Here is a 22544-nt window from a genome sequence, read left to right on the forward strand (position 1 = left end):
TTTTTAGCAGGAAGGAGTAGGAATCAAGGAAGTTTCATGGATGTGGTAGCGTGTGAGCTCAGTCTATAGGATGCAATGGATTTGGAGGGCCCGGAGAGAGTAGAGGGGAGGCACTCTGTGTAAAGGGAGGGAGACAGAAACTGCTTGGGGTGTGCTCTGGCGAGGTGGCTCAGTCGGTCGGGTGTCTTCCCATGAACCGAGAGGTTGCTGGTTCCATTCCTAGGCAGGGCATATGCCCAGGTTTCAGGCTCGATCCCCAGTAGGGGGACGTGCAGGAAGCTGCCAATCAACATTATGCTCTCACATCAATGTTTCTCTCTCTAAAAAATCAATAATCTATTCTTTAAAAAAGAAAAAAAAAACTGCTTGGGGTGTGCTAGGGAAGAGCAAGTTGAGCCGTTTAGCCAGACTAGAGTCCAACAGGCCACAGTGTCACCTGCTCCCACTGCTTGCCACTGTCCACTGAGCTGCTGATTCTCCTCCGATACTGACAGGTGGAGACAGAACCGCTGCAGGGGGAGTCCTCGAAGGCCCGAGGACTGGGACTAGGACTGGGCTGAGGATCTGTAACTTCGTACGTGAGAAGTGGGGCACCAGCAGCAGGCACTGTGCAAGGTCAGCCAATGGTCAGCAGAGAACTGACTCACAGCTGACCTGCGCATATACTTGCACAAGAGCAAAATGAGTTATAAACGTGTTCTTCCTTGCAAAAGTGCTAGGAATAGCAAAGGATGGGGAATGAGTTAAATGTCCATCAAGAGGGGACTGGTTAAATAAATTATGATACATTCATAGAGGAATTCTATATAGCTATACAAATGAGATCTTTATGAAAGATCTGTAAGTTTTTATTTTTAAAAAAATATAATTTTATTGATTTCAGAGAGGAAGGGAGAGGGAGAGAGATAGAAACATCAATGGTGAGAGAGAATCATTGATTGGCTGCCTCCTGCACGCCCCCTACTGGGGATCGAGCCCGCAACTCAGGCTTGTGCCCTTGACCGGAATTGAACCTGGGACCCTGAGGTCTGCAGGCTGATGCTCTCCACTGAGCCAAACTAGCTAGGGCTGTAAGATTTATTTTTTAGAAGCAAATACTAAGTGAAGAATAGTGTAGCCCTGTGTGGCTCAGTTGGTTGGTTGGGTGTTGTCCTGTGCACCAAAAGGTTGCTGGTTCGACTCCAGTTAGGACACATGCCTGGGATGCAGGCTTTATCCTCAGTAGGGAAGAGTGCAGTAGACAGCAGATCAATGCCTCTCTCTCCCTCTCCCTCTCTTTCCTCTCTAAAAAATTAATTTAAAAAATCTTAAAATAAAGAATAGTGTAAAATAGCATACTTCTTATGTTATCATGATGATAAAAAGGGAAAACTTACATACATGTACACAAGGTGGGGCAAAAGTAGGTTCAAATGGAAAATAATATAATTAATAATACAAGTTGTATACTCACAACTATAAACCTACTTTTGTCCCCCCTCCCCCCAGTTTGTGTACTTGTATGTATATTAAAAATGTTCTTAAAAAATATAAAACTAACCATGACTACCCTTCAGTAGGATAGGATCTGAGAAGATAAAGGGCACAAGTAGGAGCCAAGTTTTTTACTACATGCCTTTTGGTACTTTTTGGGTTTTAAACCATGGGAATATATTGTTTATTCAAAAATTTACATGGGTAATTATTATGCATATGCTTTCATATATATGTGTGTGTTTGTGAGTACTTTTAAATAAATGGCCTTCAGGAACTGTATCTGGCAACATGAGTGAAGGAAAGAATTGCCTGACTGGTGTGGCTCAGTGGTTGAGCGTCGACCTATGAACCAGGAGGTCCTGGTTCAAATCCTGGTCAGAGACATGTCTGGGTTGAGGGCTTGATCCCCAATGTAGAATGTGCAGGAGGCAGCTGATCAATGATTCTCTCTCATCATTCATGTTTCTCTCTCTCCCGCCCTCTTCCTTCCTCTCTGAAATCAATCTATATAATAAAAGCCTAAGCGACTGTTACGACGGAATGACCAGAACAACTGGTTGCTAGGATGTGCACTGACCACCAGGAGGCAGACGCTCAATGCAGGAGCTGCCCCCTGGTGGTCAGTGCCTTCCCATAGCGCGAGTGCCACTCAGCCAGAAGCCAGGCTCATGGCTGGTGAGCACAGCGGTGGTGGTCTGTGGCAGCGCTAAGGAGCAGCAGTGCTAAGGAGTGAGCAGGCAGGCGGTAAGGAGCGAGGGATCCCAGATTGCAAGAGGGATGCCCGCCTGACAGCTTAGGCCCGATCTCCAGGGGGATCGGGCCTAAGCTGGCAGGCAGACATCCCCCCAAGGGATCCCGGACTGCGAGAGGGTGCAGGCCGGGCTGAGGGAACCCCCCCACCACACCCCCTGCCACAAGTGCACAAACTTCATGCACCGGTCCTCTAGTAAAAATATATTAAAGAAAAAAAAAAAAAGGAAAGAGAGGATGACATAAAAATAGCAGCACACAGGCTGTTTCTCAGGCCAAGGCAGAGAGCCAGAACTGCCATGGGGGCGGCGGGCGTGGAAGGTCAGGACTGGTGAATAAGGACGGCCAGGAAAACCATCCCAGGGAGAAGAGAGACATGATAGACTAAGGGAAGGGGTGAGGGAAAGGAGTGAGAAGTGGGAAGAGATGTGGTGGGATAACTGGTCATAGATAAGGAAACCTGGAGGGGAAAGATGCTCAGAGCTAAGAACTTTACTTGAAGTGAATGTTTCAAAGTTGAAACAGAGGTGGATAATCTTAACTGAGATACTCAGCAAACTTGGACCTCTGATCTGGAGTTGAGGGAAAAATCTAGTGTGGAGACTGCATGTCTGGGCACTCTTGGATCTGGGCAATGGCTGGAGCCAGACGTGGGGGAGAAGAGGAAGTGAAAGGAGGACAGAACTGCGCTGACACGGAAGACGGTGGGGCTGACGGGACACGTGGCCAGGCGAGGAGAGCCGGAAGAGAAAATATCATGGAAAGGGGAAAACTGAGTACCAACTGCTTCTGCGACACTGAGGGAGGGGTGGCTGTGATGGGGCTGTTTGGGTTTGGCAAGCAGGAGGCAGCTGGTGGCCTACAAATGCCTGTTTGAGCGGCTTGTCGGAGATGGTGGTGGAGTCCAGGCTGTGAGGGCAGAGTGCGTGGCGAGGAGCTGCAGATGGGGTGTACAGTCTATTTGTTGGAATAGTGTGAGGAGGAGGAGGGAAATGAGCGAGTGGCCTGAGCCCTGTGGAAGGGATAGTGCCACAGAAAGGAGCTGAGTAATGCAAGTCACTAGGACGGTTCTAGGGAAGGACCGAGAGGCCCACCCGTCAGTCCGGAACCTCTGATGGGGTCAGTGCACGAATAAAAGGGTAGGAAAAGAAGGCCACAACATGGTCAGGTTTTAAAAACCGGTAAGGGTGTGAGCTCTTTGTACGTTTTGCTGACCAGGGAAGGTGGGAGGCACTGCCCACAGAACTTTCTGCAGTGACAGAACGTCGGCCTGCACTCTCTTCCACGAGGCTGCAGGCCACTGAGCATCTGGCTCCTGTGACCACGGGCCTGAGTTCGTTTTATTATTCATCCAAATTTAAACCACCACATGTGGCCAGTGCTAGGGAACTGGACCGTGCGGAGCTAGGGATTAGAGGAGGCTGGGAAAGAATGTACCGATCACGGTGACAGGGAGGCAGCTAGCTGGGAGTGCAGAGGTGCCAGGAACATTGATTTCCCTCAGGAAATGCCACCAACCGGTCAGGAATAGAAAGTCAGCTCTAGTCACTGAGTGGCCGCAGGCAGACCAGGGCCTCTTCTGCTGTCTGTAACAAAGCTGGAAGCGTCCCACCATTTATAGAACAAATGCACTTATACAGTCCAGAACAGCAATGGGTTAGACAGGCAGCCAGCAGTAAGTTACCCACTGGAACTGGTGCCTGAAAACAAATGGACAATCATCACCCACAGATAAGCTCCTGGCTCTATGTTGAACTCTGTCTACATCTTCACCCTTCAGCTTTTAAAAAAGCATTTCAGCTTACCTCCTCACATTCTCTACTACTTGTTGAGTGACTAATTTGTAAGGAAGGGCAGACAGGCAAGCAGCCTGGACAGGGCTCATAACCAACCATCAGGGTTTGCAATACTCGCCCGAGCAGGATTTGCTGTGGTAAGAGCTACGGACACCTATGTTGAAGGCATTTAATGGCTAACATGATGTAACTTTTAAATCACAGAGAGGAAAAAATTAAAAGATTATGAAAATGTGATTGGAATGTTAAGTATCATTCTAACAAAACAGTACCTGTGTAAATTTTCCCTCTTCCTTTGGCAAAATGCCTACAAAGACATTTTTTAAAAGGCTATTGTTGTCCTTTAATGCCACAGAGTTCATTCCCAAACTCAAAGGCAATCTAGCAATTCTATATCTAGAAATTTATATTAAGGAAAACAACAGGAAGTTTGATGGCAGGGATCACAGAAATGGTTTTAAAATGACAGTGCAGGTAGTTTGAGAAAGAACTGCAGAAAATGACTGAGATAATATTTTTATGAGTTTATATAAATCACTAATGCGGCACTAAGAGACCCAATATACAAAGGGGCAAAGAACATAAACCAACAGCATTAACCAAGGAAAAAATTGGACTGACTGACTCATGCAGATATCCCACTCTCCATTATTAGCAACAACAAGGTATCTTCATGTGGTCCAATCTTCCAAACTTTTCATTTAAGAACACCTAATGTTTCTAAGCTTAAAGTCACTCCCTCCCCACAGAGGTATCCTATACAATAAAAGGCTAATATGCCAATAGAACGAACGGCGGAACAACCGAACTGGCTGCTATGATGTGCGTTGACCACCAGGGGGCATGTGCAGAACATGACGGGCTTGGCAGTGGTGGGATGGTGGAGCAGGTGAGTTGGGGGTGCCGACCAAGGCAGGGCGCCAGTCGCCGTCATTGGGGCGAGCCTCTGATGGTTACTGAAAATTCTTTGCTCCTGTGTGCTGCGGTCCTGCCTGGCGCTCACACCTGCTGCTGGTGCCAGCCCTGCTCGCACCCACTGCCAGCGCCGGAGCCACCACTCGCACCTGCTGTCAGTGCCCGGCACCGGTCCCGATCACTTGGAGCCATCAGCAGGTGCGAGTGGTGGCTGCTGGCCCTGATTGTCCTTGAGGGCTTCTCCACCACCACCTGCTCCTGAGGGGCGATCGGGGTAGCGGCTGCCACTCACACCCGCTGCTGGTGCAGGCCCCAATCACTCCACATCGTCAGCGCGTGGGAGCGGGGCTGCCGGCAGACAGGGGACCGGGCCGTGGCGGGAGGGGCTGGGCGGGGGTGCGGAGGATGGGCTGAGACCCACCCCAGCCTCGTGGCCCACAATTCCTTTCAAGGTGCACGAATTTGTGCATGGGCCCCTAGTAAAGTATATTTAACTTGATTTTAAACTATTTAAGTTGTTTTAATTTAAATGGTCTTAATTTAGGTATACTTAAATTTATAAGTACACTTCATTTATAAATGTACTTATAGGTTAGGAAGATTATGAGGGTTGACATACCATAAGCTCTAATGTGGGGTGCAGTTAATAGGTAATCATTCAGAAATAAAGAGTGCTGAAGAATTATTTTGTGTGTTTTTTAAAATATATTTTTTAAATTGATTTCAGAAAGGAAGGGAGAGGGAGAGATAGAAACATCAATGATGAGAGAAAATCATTGATTGGCTGCCTCCTGCAGGCCCCCCACTGGGGATCGAGCCCACAACCCAGGCATGTGCTCTTGACTGGAATCAAACCTGGGACCCTTCAGTCTGCAGGCCAACGCTCTATTCACTGAGCCAAACCAGCTAGGGCTGAAGAACTTTTTTAAAATCATATTTTTCTGACACATTTTCAAACATGAAAGTAGGAAGAGATGTGAACTATTAATAGTATTCGAAACTGAAGATGCCACAGTAATCTAAACTATCCAAGGACAATAAAAACCGACAGAATTTAATTACAATTTGGCTTGACAAATCTCTTGGCCTCAGTACATGCCAACTTAGAAAATAGCCAAGCATTCGGGGCCAAAGACTCTTCTTAGGTGTCAGCTGTAACGGGACATTCCTCCTGGGTCAAGTCTAAGCCATGCAAAGAGGATACAGCTTCTAAAGGGAGGATGTAGTTAAGCAAAAATACCCGAATACATTTTGTAAATGGACTTGAAGTAAGAAAAAAAAGAAAAAATCCTCATTACTTCTCCTCATCCCATAAACTAAACTAATATTTTAAATGACAACAATAGTAATAATAACTAATAACTAACATATATACCACTTAATATGTGCCAGGCACCATATACTAGTGTGTGTGTGTGTGTGTGTGTGTGTGTGTGTATACACATCCATACACATCCATCCATAATCCCTTATCTATACTTCTGAAATCCAAAAAGCTCTAACACCCCAATTATTTTTCCTAATTCATTTGGCAGCAAAACCTGACCTGAATAAGTAGAAGACTATTTATAATATTTATCCAGCTTGTGTAGCTATACATATATTTTGCTACAGAAACAGGGATGTGTTTAATTATGGGGTGCTGCCCAGAACCTTTCTGGGAGTGTTTTCATATATGCCATACATGAACCATATGATTGTTTAAAATATAAAAAATTCCAACTCCCAAAATACATTCAGAAAAGGGGTTGCAGAACTGTATTCACTCATTCAATTCATCACTTCCTTTTGGCGTGAGTACCACTGTCCCCACGTCAAGGAGGAAGAGTCAGACACAGGTCACACACCGTAGGTGGGAAAGCGGCCATTCAAATCTAGACAGCAGGGCCCCGAACCTGTGTTCTAATCCCTGCACTATGGTTCTGACATGTTCCAACAGTGACTGTATCATGTGGAATACTTCTGATTGGCAGGTGTGATATTATCTGAAGCACCTGACTTCATCTTGCTCAGCTGGGCTCTGTGTGTGACCCGATACTACCTACCCCACCAGCTTAACAAGTATGCCTGCCCTGAATTTAAAGCTCTGAGACCCCGGCAAAGCACTCTGCTGGAAGGACTACATTTATATCAACACACCTTCAATATAATTGGATAAAAAATTTTAATCTAAGCAACTACTAATTTTTCACATTTTAAAAACTACACGGACTTGTACTTTGGCACTGTCCAGTTCTTTGAGTTTCAAATCATGGCTTGTATGGAAAAGTGCCGATAGTAGCTCAGGGCTATGTTAATTGTTTAGATTCTTTATATAACATGTTATATTATTTTTTAAATATCTAGCAATCAGCCATTAAGAGCAGCCATGACTGTACAACCTGACAGTATCATTCACCCCAATCTTTGCCAAATGAACCACGACTAAAAAAACTAGAGCAAACGGACTGAGTTCAAGGCAAGTAACCATAATGTAAACCTCCAATACCATTCCATTGCAGAGAAATACCAAACTGTGTGATGGCAAAAAAAGTTACTTGTCCTGTTCAGAACAAAATTATGTAAACACCTTCAGCCTATCAAATCTTGATGTTGCACAACAAGTACTTGTTGTCTATGAGTCATTATAACATGGAGTGCTTATCATGGGCTAAAGCACATGCAATAGCTCACTTAATCCTTACATTTTATTGGAAAAGAACGTTGAGGCTTAGAGCTGCCAGGTCACTCGGCTAACACGCCTGGTCAGACTCCCAAACCAACCCCCCTCTCCTGCCCCGCGCCCAGCGGTGAACTGCGATCCGTGGGCAGAGCCTCTCTCATTTGGCTCAGAAAGTCCGTTTCATTATTGCTCTACCTTTCTAACGGTGATCTTCCTTCCCCCCACTTAAAGAAAAAGTTATAATACATTTTAAAAAGAATAATATATAGATGACCATGTACCCAACACCCAAAAGTAATACATTTTATTTTTACTATTTGTATCAATAAGCAAAGCAGAACAGGTGCAGCTGAATTTTAATTCCCATTCCCTAGAGGTAACCACTGTGCTGAAGGTGTGAATCCTTCCAGTGCATTACTAATGGTTATGCGTCCTTTGTTTTTAAGTTTCACAGAAATGTATCTTACTGTACACATTTATCTTATTGCAACATCCTTTAGTAACGCATGCAGCTCACACCTTCACTCATTGTAACTACTGTACTGCATTTCCTCATGCGAATGTGCTGTGGTTTGTTTCATCCATCAATGCTGCAACAAACATCCTTATTTTTCCTCTCCCCATCACAATTGACACTCCTTCTACAAGCTGTGAATGAATAATCCCACTTCTCTGGCACTGGTGTCCTCAGATGTTCGAATGTTTGCATCTAAAGGGAGGTAATGTGACCTAATTATTGTTTTAATTTGCATTTACTTTATCACTAGTGAGGTTTAACACCCTCTGAATGTCCTCAGCCATTTTTTCTCTCTTCTATGAACTGCCTATTCATATCCTCTGCCGAGTCTGGAAATAGGGTTTTCTTTTTTTCTCATTTGATTGGAAAGGTCTTTTTTAATATTCTGTACACTAAACCTCTGCAGGTTATAAGGGCTGCAAATACATTCTCCTAGTCTGTGGCTTGCTGACGTAGGCTGAATAATTAATGTTCTCTCACCTCTACCCACAACCCCCCAAAACACCCACATCCTAATCCTGAAACCTGTGAATATGTTACCCGACTTGCAGATGTGATTAAGAGTTAATAATCTTGAGGTGGGGATTTTAGTCTGAATTATCCAGATAGGCCTAATATAACCACAAGGGTCCACATAAGAGGAGGGTTAGAGATAGAAGACAGAGAGAAGTTAGAGTGATGCACTTTGAAGATGGAAGAGGCCATGAGCCAAGGAATGCTGGGGACCTCTAAAAGCTTGGCAAACGTCAGGAGACAGGTTCTCCTGTAGCATCTTCCAGAAGAAATACAGTCCTGCCAGCAACTTAATTTTACCCCAGTAAAACCCTTTTTAGACTTCTGACCTCCGGAGATAGTTTCTGTTGTTAAACCACCAACTTTGTGGCAATTTGTTACAGTAGCAATAGGACACTAATACACTTGCCTTTTACTGACTTGTACGTTTTGTGATTAAAATCATCCCACTACAATATCATTACGGTGGTTTCCTATGTTTTCTTCTAAGTTTTAAAGTTTGTTTTTCACAATTAGGCTGCCATTAATCCATCTGAGAAACTTATTTTTGTGTTTGGAGTAAAGCAAGATTCTATCTTTTCTCCATGTAATGGGCCAACTGTTTCAACACTATTTATTTAAGCCTATATAATAAAAGCCTAATATGCTGTGTCCGGTCTTCCGGTTGTCCATTCAACCAATCAAAGCGTAATACGCTAATGATATGCTAAGGTCGCTCAACCGCTTGCTATGACATGCACTGACCACCAGGGGGCAGACAGTCGACCGCTTGACCAGTCGCTATGATGTGCACTGACCACCAGGGGCAGATGCCCCAACTGGTAGGTTAGCTTCCTGCTGGGGTCTGGCCGATTGGGACTGAGCGAGACGGGCTGGACACACTCTGGAGCCCTCCTACAGTCCCTCCCCATCTGGGCCAATCTCCTGTGTCCCTCCCTGTAACCGATCATGCACTGGTGGGGTCCCTTGGCCTGGCCTGTGCCCTCTCGCAATCCGGGACCCCTCGGGGGATGTTGGAGAGCTGGTTTAGGCCCAATCCCGCAGGCCAGGCTGAGGGACCCCACTAGTGCATGAATTTGTGCACCAGGCCTCTAGTAGTTCATAAACAGCCTCATTGTAACGCTGTTTCCAAATCCCATCACTTACGTAGGTCAGTTTCCCTATGCTGTCCCATTCCACTGCTCTGTGTCTCTCTGGTATCAGCACCCAGGACCTTAGTTATTAGGCTGTATGATGAAATATGTTTGGTAGGACACGTGATCCTGCCTGTTGTTCTTAATATCTTGGCTATTTTGGACCCCTATTTTTTTTTTTTCAAATTAACTTTAGGCTAAGCTCATTATGTTTTGCTACCCTCTAGAAATAGACAAGTGCCCTGGCTGGTTTTTCTCAGTGGTTAGAGTGTTGGCCCTCGGACTGAAGGGTTGTAGGTTCGAGTCAAGGGCACGTACCTCAGTTGCAGGTTTGATCCCTGGCACATTGATGTTTCCCTCCCTCCCCGCTCCCTTTTTCCCTCCCTCCCTCCCTCCTCTGTATACTCCTCTCTCTCTCTCTCTCTCTCTCTCTCTATATATATATATATATATATATATATATATATATACACATACACACACACACACACACACACACACACACTGAGTGGCCAGATTATTATGATCTCTGAATGCATAATAATCTGGCCACTCAGTGTATATCCTATACTAGAGGCCTGGTGCACAAAATTCGTGCATGGGGGGGGGATTGTCCCCCTCAGCCCAGACTGCACCCTCTCCAATCTGGGACCCCTCGAGGGATGTCCAACTGCCCGTTTAGGCCCGATCCCTCTCACAGCCTGATCGATGCCTAACTGCTCCCCTGCCAGCCTGAATGCCCCTAACTACCCTTTCCTGCCGGCCTGGTCGCCCCCAACTGCCCTCTCCTGCAGGCCTGGATGCTCCCAACTGCCCTCCCCTGATGGCCTGGTCACCCCCAACTGCCCTCTCCTGCTGGCTTGGTCACCCCCAACTGCCCTCCCCTGCCAGCCCAATCACCCCTAATTGCCCTCCCCTGCTGGCCTGGTCCCTCCCAACTTTCCTCCCCTGCAGGCCTGGGTCCCCCCCACCCAACTGTCCTTCCCTGCAGGCCTGGTCGCCCCCAACTGCCCTCCTCTGCCAGCCCAGTCACCCCTAACTGCTCTCCCCTGCAGACCTGATTACCCACAACTGCCCTCCCCTGCCAGCCATCTTGTGGCAGCCATCTTGTGTCCACATGGGGGCAGCCATCTTTGACCACATGGGGGCAGCCATCTGGTGTGTTGGAGTGATGGTCAATTTGCATATTACTCTTTTATTAGATAGGATAATAAAAGGCTAATATGCAAATTGTCCCCTCGACCAGGAGTTCGACCAGCAGGCAGGCCAGCCAACTGCCCATGTCCCCTCCCCCTGGCCAGGCTGGCCGGACCCCACCCATGCATGAATTCATGCACTGGGCCTCTAATACACACACACACACACACACACACACACACACACTGAGTGGCCAGATTATTATGCGTTTAGAGATTATAATAATCTGGCCACTCAGTGTATATATATGTATAAACAATGGGGAAAATATCCTCAGGTTAGGATTAAAAAAAAAAAAGACAAAAGTTTCTGTAAGCATTTTGCCTGAAATTATATTAATTTGGGGGAAGATCACTTTACAATATTGGGTCTTTTCATCTAGAAAAATGTATATCTCTCCATCTTTTATGTCCTTCAATAAAGCTTTTATAATGTTCCCCATATCAAATACCCTATGGTTGAACTGCTATTTGTCTTGTATTCTGCAACTTAAAAAAAATTCATATTAACCCTGACAAATTATCTGTAGTAGCTACTCTACACAATTTTGTTTCTTCCTTTCTACCTTTTTTTTTTTTTTGTAGTTTTAATCTTATTACTGTGGCTAGGACTCCAGAATAATGTTGACTAGAAGTGGTGACAGTACAGATCGTTATCTTTTGCCCGGATTTAAAGGCTAATGCTTCAAATTTCTCATTTGGAAGCTGATGTTTACAGATTTCTGTTGGCTTTCCTTTTCAAAATGTACACAGTAGTTAATACTATTAAGTATATGTGGACTCGGCTGAAAATTCAATAGTAACCCAACTCCTCCATACTTTATGAATCACTGCTTCCTTTTCGTCCTATGGCTGGACTTAGTCTTCTATTCACAGCTGTGCACCTTGTGCAGTGCACAGAATGACTGCCAATTCCCATTCTGCTTCTTAAGATCATTTATGTCATCACCGGTGTAATTTCATTTGAAGTTTTTCTACAGCCTCTGATGATGTTTCTTTGGCTGTGTCTGCTCATAGCTGCCAGGATCGGATATTACTTCAAAGGAGGCCGATTTCCATGCCCAGCCACGAGGAGACACGACAGAAGCAACGGTGGTCGGTTGCTCCCATAGAAACATGACAAAACAGGTTACTCCAACACTACCAGGCCAAAAAATTTCTATTTAGGTTTTCCACCCACTTCCAGCTCCTAACCCACTGTTTTGGGAACTGTTATATAAATAATATAATCTTACTGAAAGCTACACACCATCTTATTCCCTCAGACCATGTGGGTCCTAAGGCTGGATATATTATTTTTCATTTCCAATTAGAAATATTCCCAAAACATTTATTTGCAACAAAGCTGAAGGCTGTCAGAGATTTGAAAATACCTGTTCTAATGGTTTATTTATGAGCTAACTGAGTCCAAAATAAGTGATTTGCCCAAGGTCACCTTAGTGAGAAGCACAATTATAAACTACTAGAGGCCTGGTGCATGAAATTCGTGCACGGGGTGGGGGTGTGTGTGTCCCTCAGCCCAGCCTGCACCCTCTCCAATCTGGGACACCTTGAGGGATGTCCGACTGCCCGTTTAGGCCCAATCAGGATCGGGCCTAAACGGGCAGTCGGACATCCCTCTCACAATCCAGGACTGCTGGCTCCCAACTGCTTGCCTGCCTGCCTTCCTGATTGCCCCTAACGCTTCTGCCTGCCAGCCTTATCACCCCCTAACCACTCCCCTGCCAGCCTGATTGATGCCTAACTGCTCCCCTGCCAGCCTGTTTGCCCCTAACTGCCCTCCCCTGCAGGCTTGGGCACCCCTAACTGCCCTCTTCTCCAGGCCTGGTCACCCCTAACTGCCCTCCCCCGCAGGCCTGGTCCCCCCCATCTGCTCTCCCCTGCAGGCTTGGTCCCCCCCAACTGTCCCTCCCTGCAGGCCCAGTTGCCCCCAACTGCCCTTCCCTGCTGGCCTGATCACCCACAACTGCCCTCCCTTGCAGGCCTGGTTCCTCCCAACTGCCCTCCCCTGCTGGCCATCTTGTGGCGGCCATCTTGTGTCCACATGGTGGTGGCCATCTTTGACCACATAGGGGCAGCCATCTTGTGTGTTTGAGTGATGGTCAATTTGCATATTACTCTTTTATTAGATAGGATGCTCCCAGCTTCCTTCACTGTAAAATGATGCACCCATGGATCTCGGAATGTCGCGTGTCTGCACTAATAGCAATCAGCTGGGAGCAGTGTCGCTGCAAACACACTGATCTTGTATAAAGATTAAATCTTCAGACTCCTTGCTACTATACCATTATGACACTTACATTAAGTCACAGCATGTCGGGGAATGCCAACTACACACAGGCAACACCCTCAGAATTCTACAATTTTAACTTCAATAAAAGCAAAATCAAAGGATCAGTTCATATATATGTAAAGTCAACTCAATTGGACAGAAGTATTTCCTAGAATGAATCTACAATCACAGTAGGCTGTGGTGTAGGGAGTGGTATTAACAAATACAGAGGAAAAGGTGTATCAACCCCTAAGCAAGAACATGGTAAGAGGAGAGGGGCTGCGGAAGGAATCAGAGGGGCAGGTTAGGCAGAGTGTGCTGTGTATTTTCCAGGGAAAGGTGGCACAGAATCTAGAGAAAGTGAGCATTGGACCCTGGGGGGTGGGAGAAGTCTTTTGTGGAGAGAGCTATCCCAGGTAAGCGAATCTCAAGACATCTACCTCACTGTACTCAATCTATGCTCAATAAAGAACCTCCTGATGACTAATTCAGTTTCTACGTTCTTCAGAGAGACAGCAAAATGCCCCAGACAAAATTCTCAAGCATTCCTGTCACTGGAATCGACCTGATCTAAATTACCAGCTGACCTTGTGGTTTACACACCAGTCTCCAGATCTGATTAATTCGGGCCTGGGCCTCCAGGGTGAGGCATGGTTGACCCCATCAAGGAAATGCTACCTATTGAGGCCTCTTCCTAGCCCCTATATGGGTCTTTGCTGGATGCCAAACCCACCTCATATTACTTCCATTTTCCACACCAGACCTACTGCCTAAGCACATTTCAACAAAACTTTTCTAAGATTTAAAACATGCCATGCAAAGGCATTAAGGAAATGAATGTGCTGTCCTTATATAAAGTGAGTATACTCTTTAATCAGCTCTTGGAGTGAAAAGGCTATCGCTCTCAAATCCTTCCCAGGAGGCATCTTGCCTACCCTGCCCGGATCCCACTGAGCCAAAACAGGAACGTGCAACCGCACAACTTACATAAAAAGTTCTCTATTCTCACTACTAACTTAAATTACTCATTTTCCTTCAGGGATGTAAAATAATTGTAACTTTTCAAAGAAAAACAGTAATACTCATTAATTGTGACTGTTTCTAAAATGCTCTCCTTAGAAATTAGTTGGCTTAGCTCACTGAATTAGCCCTACAAAATCCTTTCGGGATGGTACTCTCATATTAGACCCACATGTTTTGCTTTTAGAGTTAATACCAAATAAGTATCTAACTGATGGTTTGACCACTAAAAATTACTAATAAAATTCCTTTCCCAGTAAGTGTGGACTACTTTGGAATGCCTTTTCAATAATGGGAAAGAGTACCAGTCCACATTCTTTTTTTCTACCAGTTTTCTTCCTGCAGAAGGAAGCATCAGTAGCCACTTAATCTTTCCAAGTTGGTGTCTAAGGGGCCACTGAGAGAGACCAAGGATTCTATTTCTTTTTTAAAAAAATATATATTTTATTGATTTTTTTACAGAGAGGAAGGGAGCGGGATAGATAGAAACATCCATGAGAGAGAAGCATCGATCAGCTGCCTCCTGCACGCCCCCTACTGGGGATGTGCCCGCAACCAAGGTACATGCCCTTGACCGGAATCGAACCCGGGACCCTTCAGTCCCCAGGCCGATGCTCTATCCACTGAGCCAAACCGGCTAGGGCCAAGGATTCTATTTCTATTCTTGGTTTGCAGCCAAGACTCTATTTTTAGCCTGATACCAAGAATACTCTATCCAGGAATGCCTTGTGAAATAAGACTACACTGCTTAGCCTGGGACCAAGACCCTGAGCATGGCCATCATCCCTGAAGCCAGTTCCGGCTGAAAGGTCTGAGTGGCTCCTGCTGCCGGGCAGGGCGCTGAGTCATCTCACTGTAAATCTCTCTTTGACCAAATGCTCCCAGGGAATCACCAGGACTAGATGCTGTGAAGATATCCCAGATCCTCACGTTTCCTTTACATACACCTTACTAATTAGGAGGCCAGAACTGAAATCCCAGAGTAGTGGTCCTGTTTTTCTCATGTTTAAAATTCTGAGAAAATATGATAGGAGGCAGAAACACTTGCTCTATAAATGTGGGCCTCCAAGGTGACCTGGATAATTCTGCACACACCACGCAGGAAAGCCCTAGTTTTCCCCAAAACAAGGTTTGAAATCAATACCAGTAATGGACCATGCCCTACAGTAACACTGTAAACCTGAATAGCAGAAAAATGATGTGATTTATGTAATAATAAAAAGACCAATTATTTTTATTCAGTAGCTGTAACAATTAAAACCATGATACCAATAGCTAACATTTATCAAGTGCTCACCACGCGCTGGGTATTTCACAAGCACCATCTTATTTAATATCCCAGTGTCCTCATGAAGTTATTGCCTTTTACAGGTGCGGAAACTAAATAACTTCGTCAATGTCACCCAAACTGGTTAAAGTATCAAACTGGGATTTAAACCTAAGCTTATGTTACTCTAGTTCCCAAGTTTAACATTCCTGCTTAAAAAAGAAAAAAAAAGAAAAAAAAAGAAAAGGAACATGTCAATGTTACATTCTGATTGGATTTCATGAGTGAATCTTGATTTTTACAATACACAATTAAATTATTCAACTTTTTATATTTGCCCATTTATTGTTTTTTCCATTCTCATTCATGGTAATTAAACTGGACAAGAAAAGGTCTTATAATTATGCATTCATCGAAGTACTTACATAGTCAATGGGCTTGAGGGACTTGACTTCAGATGCTGGGCAGCCACAACAAGTAAGGTCAGCATAGAGGCCTTCTTCTAACACACACTGGTTATCAGATATGTCCTCTTGGTAATACAGGAGCCAGCTGCAAACACAAGCCGTGGGACAGTCCATCAGACTGCAGCAGCCTCCAGTGTTGGCTCATCATCGCACTGTCTATGCCCACTGGGGCAAGGGCATGACACTGAGGTCACGATGCTGCCAGCAGCAAATGCCCATCACCACTTTAAAAAACACAGCTACCACTATCATTTACTGACTGCTTACCATGTGCTAGACACAGGCTAGAAAAAAATATATACTATTTCACCATGTCCTCAAAAATTCCATGAGATAAAACCATATATATATATTTTAAATTCTCACCTGAGGCGATGTTTTTTTTTAATTGATTTTAGAGAGAAGAAGGGAGAGAGGGAGGGAGGGAGGGAGGGAGGGAGGGAGGGAGGGAAGGAGGGAGGGAGGGAGAAGGGGAGGGAGTGGGGAAGGAGGAGGAGGAGGAGGAGGAGGAGGAGGAGGAGGAGGAGGAGGAGGAGGAGGAGGAGGGACAGACCTGGGATTGAACCTGCAACCTAGGTATGTGCCCTGACCAGGAATCGAACCTGCTACCTTTTGGTATAGGGATGACATTCCAACCAACCAAATCACACTGGCCAGGGCATAAAACCATATTGTTATAGGCAACACAATGAAGTTCGATTTGCCCAAGGTCTCCCCAACTTATCAAACGATAAAGCTGAAATTTGAAAGACAATATCTGCTTTAAACTAACAACATTAACTTCATTTAGTGCCTGCAAGTACAAACCTCTGGGATCAAATTATAGTGATTATTAAGGTCCTGAACACATTAGAAGTTTTTTTTGGGAAAATAAAAATCTGTATCCGTATTTAACAATGAGCGTGTCCTTCAGTCTGGGTGCGTTAGAAGCTAGACTCCTAAAGTCACAAAACAGTCTATAAAGTCTGTCACCTGCACACCTGACAGCTAATTAAGATGATAAAAAAAGAAATAAACCCTTCAGAATCTTGGATATTGAATTATCATCACAGTCAATGGGCTTGAGGGACTTGACTTCAGCAATCATCAAAGCTTGATTAAGACATGCCCTTTTGAAAGGACGGAGCTGAGGGATCAACGAATTGGCTGTTGCTACTTCAGTTTTGATGTGTTTAAGTTGCAACCCTGTATTTTAAGATCACCAGAACTGTAGTTTGGCTAGACCAGGTTAACTTTGGAAAACCACAGAAATGCTCTGTGACACTGTAACTTACTGTCATATCTTCTATGTAATAAGCAATTTATAGCCAACATTTGTCCAAGAGTTTCAATGTGTCAGGCATGGAGTAAGCCTTCCATGTACATTATTTATTCAGTCCTTGTAAGAATCCTTTGAGGTAGGTATTATTATTATTCCTCCTTTACAGCTAAGGAAACTGAGGTTCAGAGAGATAACCCAGTATGTTTAAGGTTACAGAGCTGGAAGTGATGGGAGTGGCTCAAATCCAACTCCTTCAAGCATTCCAGGTACTGAAGCAATCGCCATGGTGTTGTTTTTTTTTTTTGTTTGTTTTTTTAAGGAACCGGTTTTGCATTTTTAAAGAGATTAAAAGAAGGGTATTTTATGACATGTGAATATTATATACAATTCCAATTTTAATGGCCATAAAATTAAAAATGTAATGGAACCCAGACAGGCCCGCCCGTGTGTGTATTGTCCACAGCGCTGCTGTGCTGCAGTGGCCGTGGAGGAGCTGAAGCGCAGCCTGTAGGGCTCACAAGCTGAAAAGTGTGCTGAGCCTGGTGTGGAGGGTCAGGCGGGGAATACATAGCTGAGTCAATGTTGGCAGAGGAGAGGATGGGGGCAGTGTAAGGGCAGCCTGGGGAATGGATAGAGAAAATGAGATGAGTTGATGGTAAATCCTGGAAGACTTTGAACATCTGACTGGTATTAGAGTGGCTATGGAATTTAAAGCAGAGTAGTAAACATATTAAACTGAACTTTGGGGCAAATAAATGGGCAATGATTGGTTTGTGGTAACCAAAGGAAGTAATACAATACTGGAGCAGGTTGATTAGGGGACTGAAGTTCCTCAAATGGAAAATAAGAGATCCTAGTCTCTACTGGTTCAAGAGAGAAAGGAGAATTGATGAATCCAAGGTTATCTTAAAGAACGAATAAAGTGACTTTGATGAGTTATTAGGTAGATATTTGGTACATAGAGATGCCACTCAACTGTACACGTACAACTAAAATGGTAAATTTCATGTTACATATATTTTACCACAATAAAAAGTCAATACAGAGCGCACACACACACACACACACACACACACACACACACACACATCACACAGTGAAATATTAGACTCATGATGTATCTATTATCAATTAGTCCATGCTAAGGATGACATTCCCTAAAATTCACATTTTATTCCCCACACACGTTTTCAGGAATGTCATCGTGTATTTACCCTTTTCATCTATCTCTTGCACAAAATACTGGGCACAGAAGCCCAGAAAACAATTCTACCATAAGAGTAAACCAGAATCCCTCCGCCACTAAGATGTGGTCCTTATCCATTGTATCAATTATTCTCCCTGTCATGACACTACAGGTATGGAATAATAAGCAGTTTAGCACTAAACACAAAGGAGATTTGGATTAGTATTTGGATATATATGTGCCTTGAGAATTATACACAATTTCAGATACATAAATTTTTAAAAAAAATTTGGGAGTGTTATCTGAACAAAAACACTAATTTTTTTTATAGCACTCTATTATGCTACACAATAAACATACAATATAAACACTCAAAATATTTAGAAAATAATGTGACAGTAAGAAAAAATCACCCAAATGCTCCCAAAGCAGGTTAATTGGCATCCTGTTTCTTTCTGTTACACAATGGCTCATAACAGGAGTTGGAAAAAGTTAATATAGGCTAATTAGCAGCCAATCAATGCATAAAAACATTTTTATTTCACTGTGTTTGCAAAAAATAATACAGGTAAATATCTGTAAATTTTAAAGAAATTTAGTTGTTAAACAACAGCAAAAACACTCAATAAGCATACTTACCAGCCCCGAAGAACTTTGAAGGAACATGGAGTGAATGAAGTCAAATCAGAAACTTCTTTGGTAAAATCTATACATTCACCTTGGAACCCTGGTTTACTGAATGCTATGAGCTAAAAAACAAACACAACACAACAATTACACAAAAAACAACTGTTTGATATAATCACACACAAAAAAAGCAAATCTTGGTATCCTTCCGGAGAAACCAAGATGGCGGCATAGGTAAACACCTGAAATTGCTGCCTCGCACAACAACTTCAAAAGTACAACTAAAAGACAAAACGGACATCATCCAGAACCACAGGAAGGCTGGCTAAGTGGAAATTCTACAACTAGAAGGGAAGAGAAAAGCACACTAAGATTCAGAGGAGCTGCGGAAGTAAAGGCAGAGGTACGGAGGCGCGCACGGAGCGGGCTGGCAACTGAGTATGCGGCTGTCTTTTTCAAGCGGGAGGGAGACAAAACCTCCTGACTACTCTGAACTCCAGTTCTGGGCAAGACTCTGGGGACCCAGACTAATACAGGGAGAAACTGGACTGTCTGGCAGCAGGTGGAACTCGAGGGCCGCTTTCTCTCAGAGGTGCTTGCAGCGATTACCAAGAGACACTGAGACCCGGGGGCCTCTTAGGGCACAGCTGATGGGAAGCCATTGCTGTTTGCTCCACCCTGAGACCCCGCCCCACCCAATTTGTGCACAGAGGCTTTTGTATATGAATGGCCTGGTCCTCTGAAATCTAAACTTACCTAACAAACTGCATCTGAGTCAGTAAGACCCAGAACATCCAAAAGAAGGCCCAAGGCCCCGCAGCAGCTTGCATTGCTTTACAGCTGGGCCTCATCTGGGCACCTCCAAAACCCACACAAGAAGAGGAATCTGCAGATATCTCCGTAGCTCCTGCTGGTGACCTCAGGCAGAGGCTAAATTAGCACCTCCTTGGAGATCCAAGAGCCAGTGTACCCAGGGGTCAGAGTAGCACCATCCAGATTACAACTCCTCAGATCCATAAGGGACACACTCAGGGGGCAGACTCAGTGAGCACCAAAGCCTCACGGAAGCAAGTCTTGTCTCATAAGGGTGTCTCCAGCACAGAAGTTCTCCCAGCGTAGACACAGCTGATCCTCACAGCCAATTGGCCTGGAGGTCAATTCCTCCCAGTGATATCAACAACAATCAAGGCTTAACTACAACAAGACTGTGCACACAGCCCACAAAGGGGTGCATCAAGAGTGTCCACCTCAGGTAACTGGGGAGGCTGAGCCACTGGGCCCTATAGGACACCTAGCACACAAAGCCACTCTATCAACTCAGGGAAGCAGCCAAAATGCGGAGACAAAGAAACAGATCACAAATGAATGAAATGGAGGAAAACAAATGACTGGATATAGAGTTCAAATCCACGGTTCTAAGGTTTTTCAAAAATTTTCTAGAGAAGGCCGATAAATTTAGTGAGACCCTTGAGGATATGAAAAAGGACCAACTAGAAATTAAGCATACATGACTGAAATAAAAAATAATATACAGAGATCCAACAGCAGACTAGAGGATCGCAAGAATCAAGTCAAAGATTTGAAATACAAAGAAGCAAAAAACACCCAACGGAAAAAGCAAAAAGAAAAAGAATCCAAAAATATGAAGGAACCTCTGGGACAACTTCAAGCATACCAACATCCGAATTATGGGGGTGCCAGAAGAAGAGAGAGAGCAAGATACTGAAAACCTATTTGAAGAAATAATGACAGAAAACTTCCCCTACCTGGTGAAAGAAATAGACTTACAAGCCCAGGAAGCGCAGAGAACCCCAAACAAAGGGAATCCAAAGAGGACCACACCAAGACACATCATAATTAAAATTCCAAGAGCAAAAGAGAAAGAGAGAATATTAAAAGCAGCAAGAGAAAAACAGTTAGTTACCTACAAGGGAGCACTCATACAATTGTCAGCTGATTTCTCAACAGAAACTATGCAGGCCAGACGGGAGTGGCAAGAAATATTCAAAGTGATGAATAGCAAGAACCTACAACCAAGATTACTCTACCCAGCAAAGCTATCATTCAGAACTGAAGGGCAGATAAAGAGCTTCACAGATAAGAAAAAGCTAAAGGAGTTCATCACCACCAAACCAGTATTATATGAAATGCTGAAAGGTATTCTTTAAGAAGAGGAAGAAGAAGAAAAGGTAAAGATAAAAATTATGAACAACAAATACATGTCTATCAACAAGTGAATCTAAAAAATCAAGTGAATAAAAAATCTGATGAACAGAATAAACTGGTGAATATAATAGAATCAGGGGCATAGAAAGGGAGTGGACTGACAATTCTTGGGGGGAAAGGGGTGTGGGGGTGCGGGAAAAGACAACAGAGCCAAAAATCGTACACCTATGGATGAGGACAGTGGGCGAGGGGGAAGGGGGTAAGGGCAGAGGGTGGGGTGGGAACCGGGTGGAGGGGAGCTATGGGGGAAAAAAGAGGAACAATTGTAATAATCTGAACAATAAAGATTTATTTTTTAAGAAAGCAAATCTTTAGTTTCATGGCCTTATAAAAAATTCAGTGAAATATTAGACTCATGATGTATCTATTATCAATTAGTCCATGCTAAGGATGACATTTCCCTAAAATTCACATTTTATTCCCCACACACGTTTTCAGGAATGTCATCGTGTGTTTACCCTTTCCATCTATCTCTTGCACAAAATACTGGGCACAGAAGCCCAGAAAACAATTCTACCATAAGAGTAAACCAGAATCCCTCCGCCACTAAGATGTGGTCCTTATCCATTGTATCAATTATTCTCCCCTGTTATGACACTACAGGTATGAAATAATAAGCAGTTTAGTGCTAAACACAAAGGAGATTTGGATTAGTTTGAGGGGTGGCTGATATGCCTCTTCCCTTCCCAAGTCTTCCAGATCCCAGTTAATAAGAGGGAGGAGAGAACGTGAGCACACACCCACAGTGCCATGAGCTGCCTGTGAGAGCGGAGGAGACGGTGAAGATGATGGTAGGATTAGTGGAAGATTTATGGTGAAGACGTCCGTGTCATGCATTTGAGGGTACAGGATTCAGTTTACTGATAAGACTGCCTTAAATGTAATCTCAACTCTAAGTTCCTTTAGACCAGAGATACAATATCTGCAACACAAGTGACCTTGGATCTATAATAGGTGAGACAAAATTAATAAGCCCTATAAATATTCCATAATCCACCAGAGCCTTGAAATGCCATGGCCCACAGGCCCACCCTGCACGGACAGGCCTGCGCTGGGCTAAGAATGCATCACAGTGAACTATCTGCAGCATCGCCCTCTCTGCTGCTCGCGAGGTCATGGAGAACAAGGCTCCTTTGAACAGCGGATGTTCGCTTCTTCCTTCTTCTCCAGGGCCCTCTTAGAGGCTGATGGTCTCTGCATTCTGAGGAATTCTTTCTTGACTATGTCATCCTGCTTTGGCCTTGCTTAGTCTTTCAAAGA

General features: G+C 44.3%; 1 protein-coding gene across 1 annotated transcript in view; it reads right to left on the bottom strand.

Moving 5' to 3' along the window:
• CRYBG3 (crystallin beta-gamma domain containing 3) overlaps positions 1 to 22544 on the bottom strand; it is a 121508-nt gene that overhangs the window by 12300 nt on the left and 86664 nt on the right. Inside the window, exons 16-17 of the mRNA XM_079766337.1 lie at positions 19071 to 19180; positions 15925 to 16069 (exon numbers count right to left, since the gene is read on the bottom strand). Of these exons, the coding sequence (XP_079622463.1) occupies positions 15925 to 16069; positions 19071 to 19180 (255 nt within the window). The remainder of the gene's footprint in view (positions 1 to 15924; positions 16070 to 19070; positions 19181 to 22544) is intronic.

Source organism: Cnephaeus nilssonii (assembly GCF_951640355.1).
Source record: "Cnephaeus nilssonii genome assembly, chromosome: 3".
Classification (NCBI taxonomy): domain Eukaryota; kingdom Metazoa; phylum Chordata; class Mammalia; order Chiroptera; family Vespertilionidae; genus Cnephaeus; species Cnephaeus nilssonii.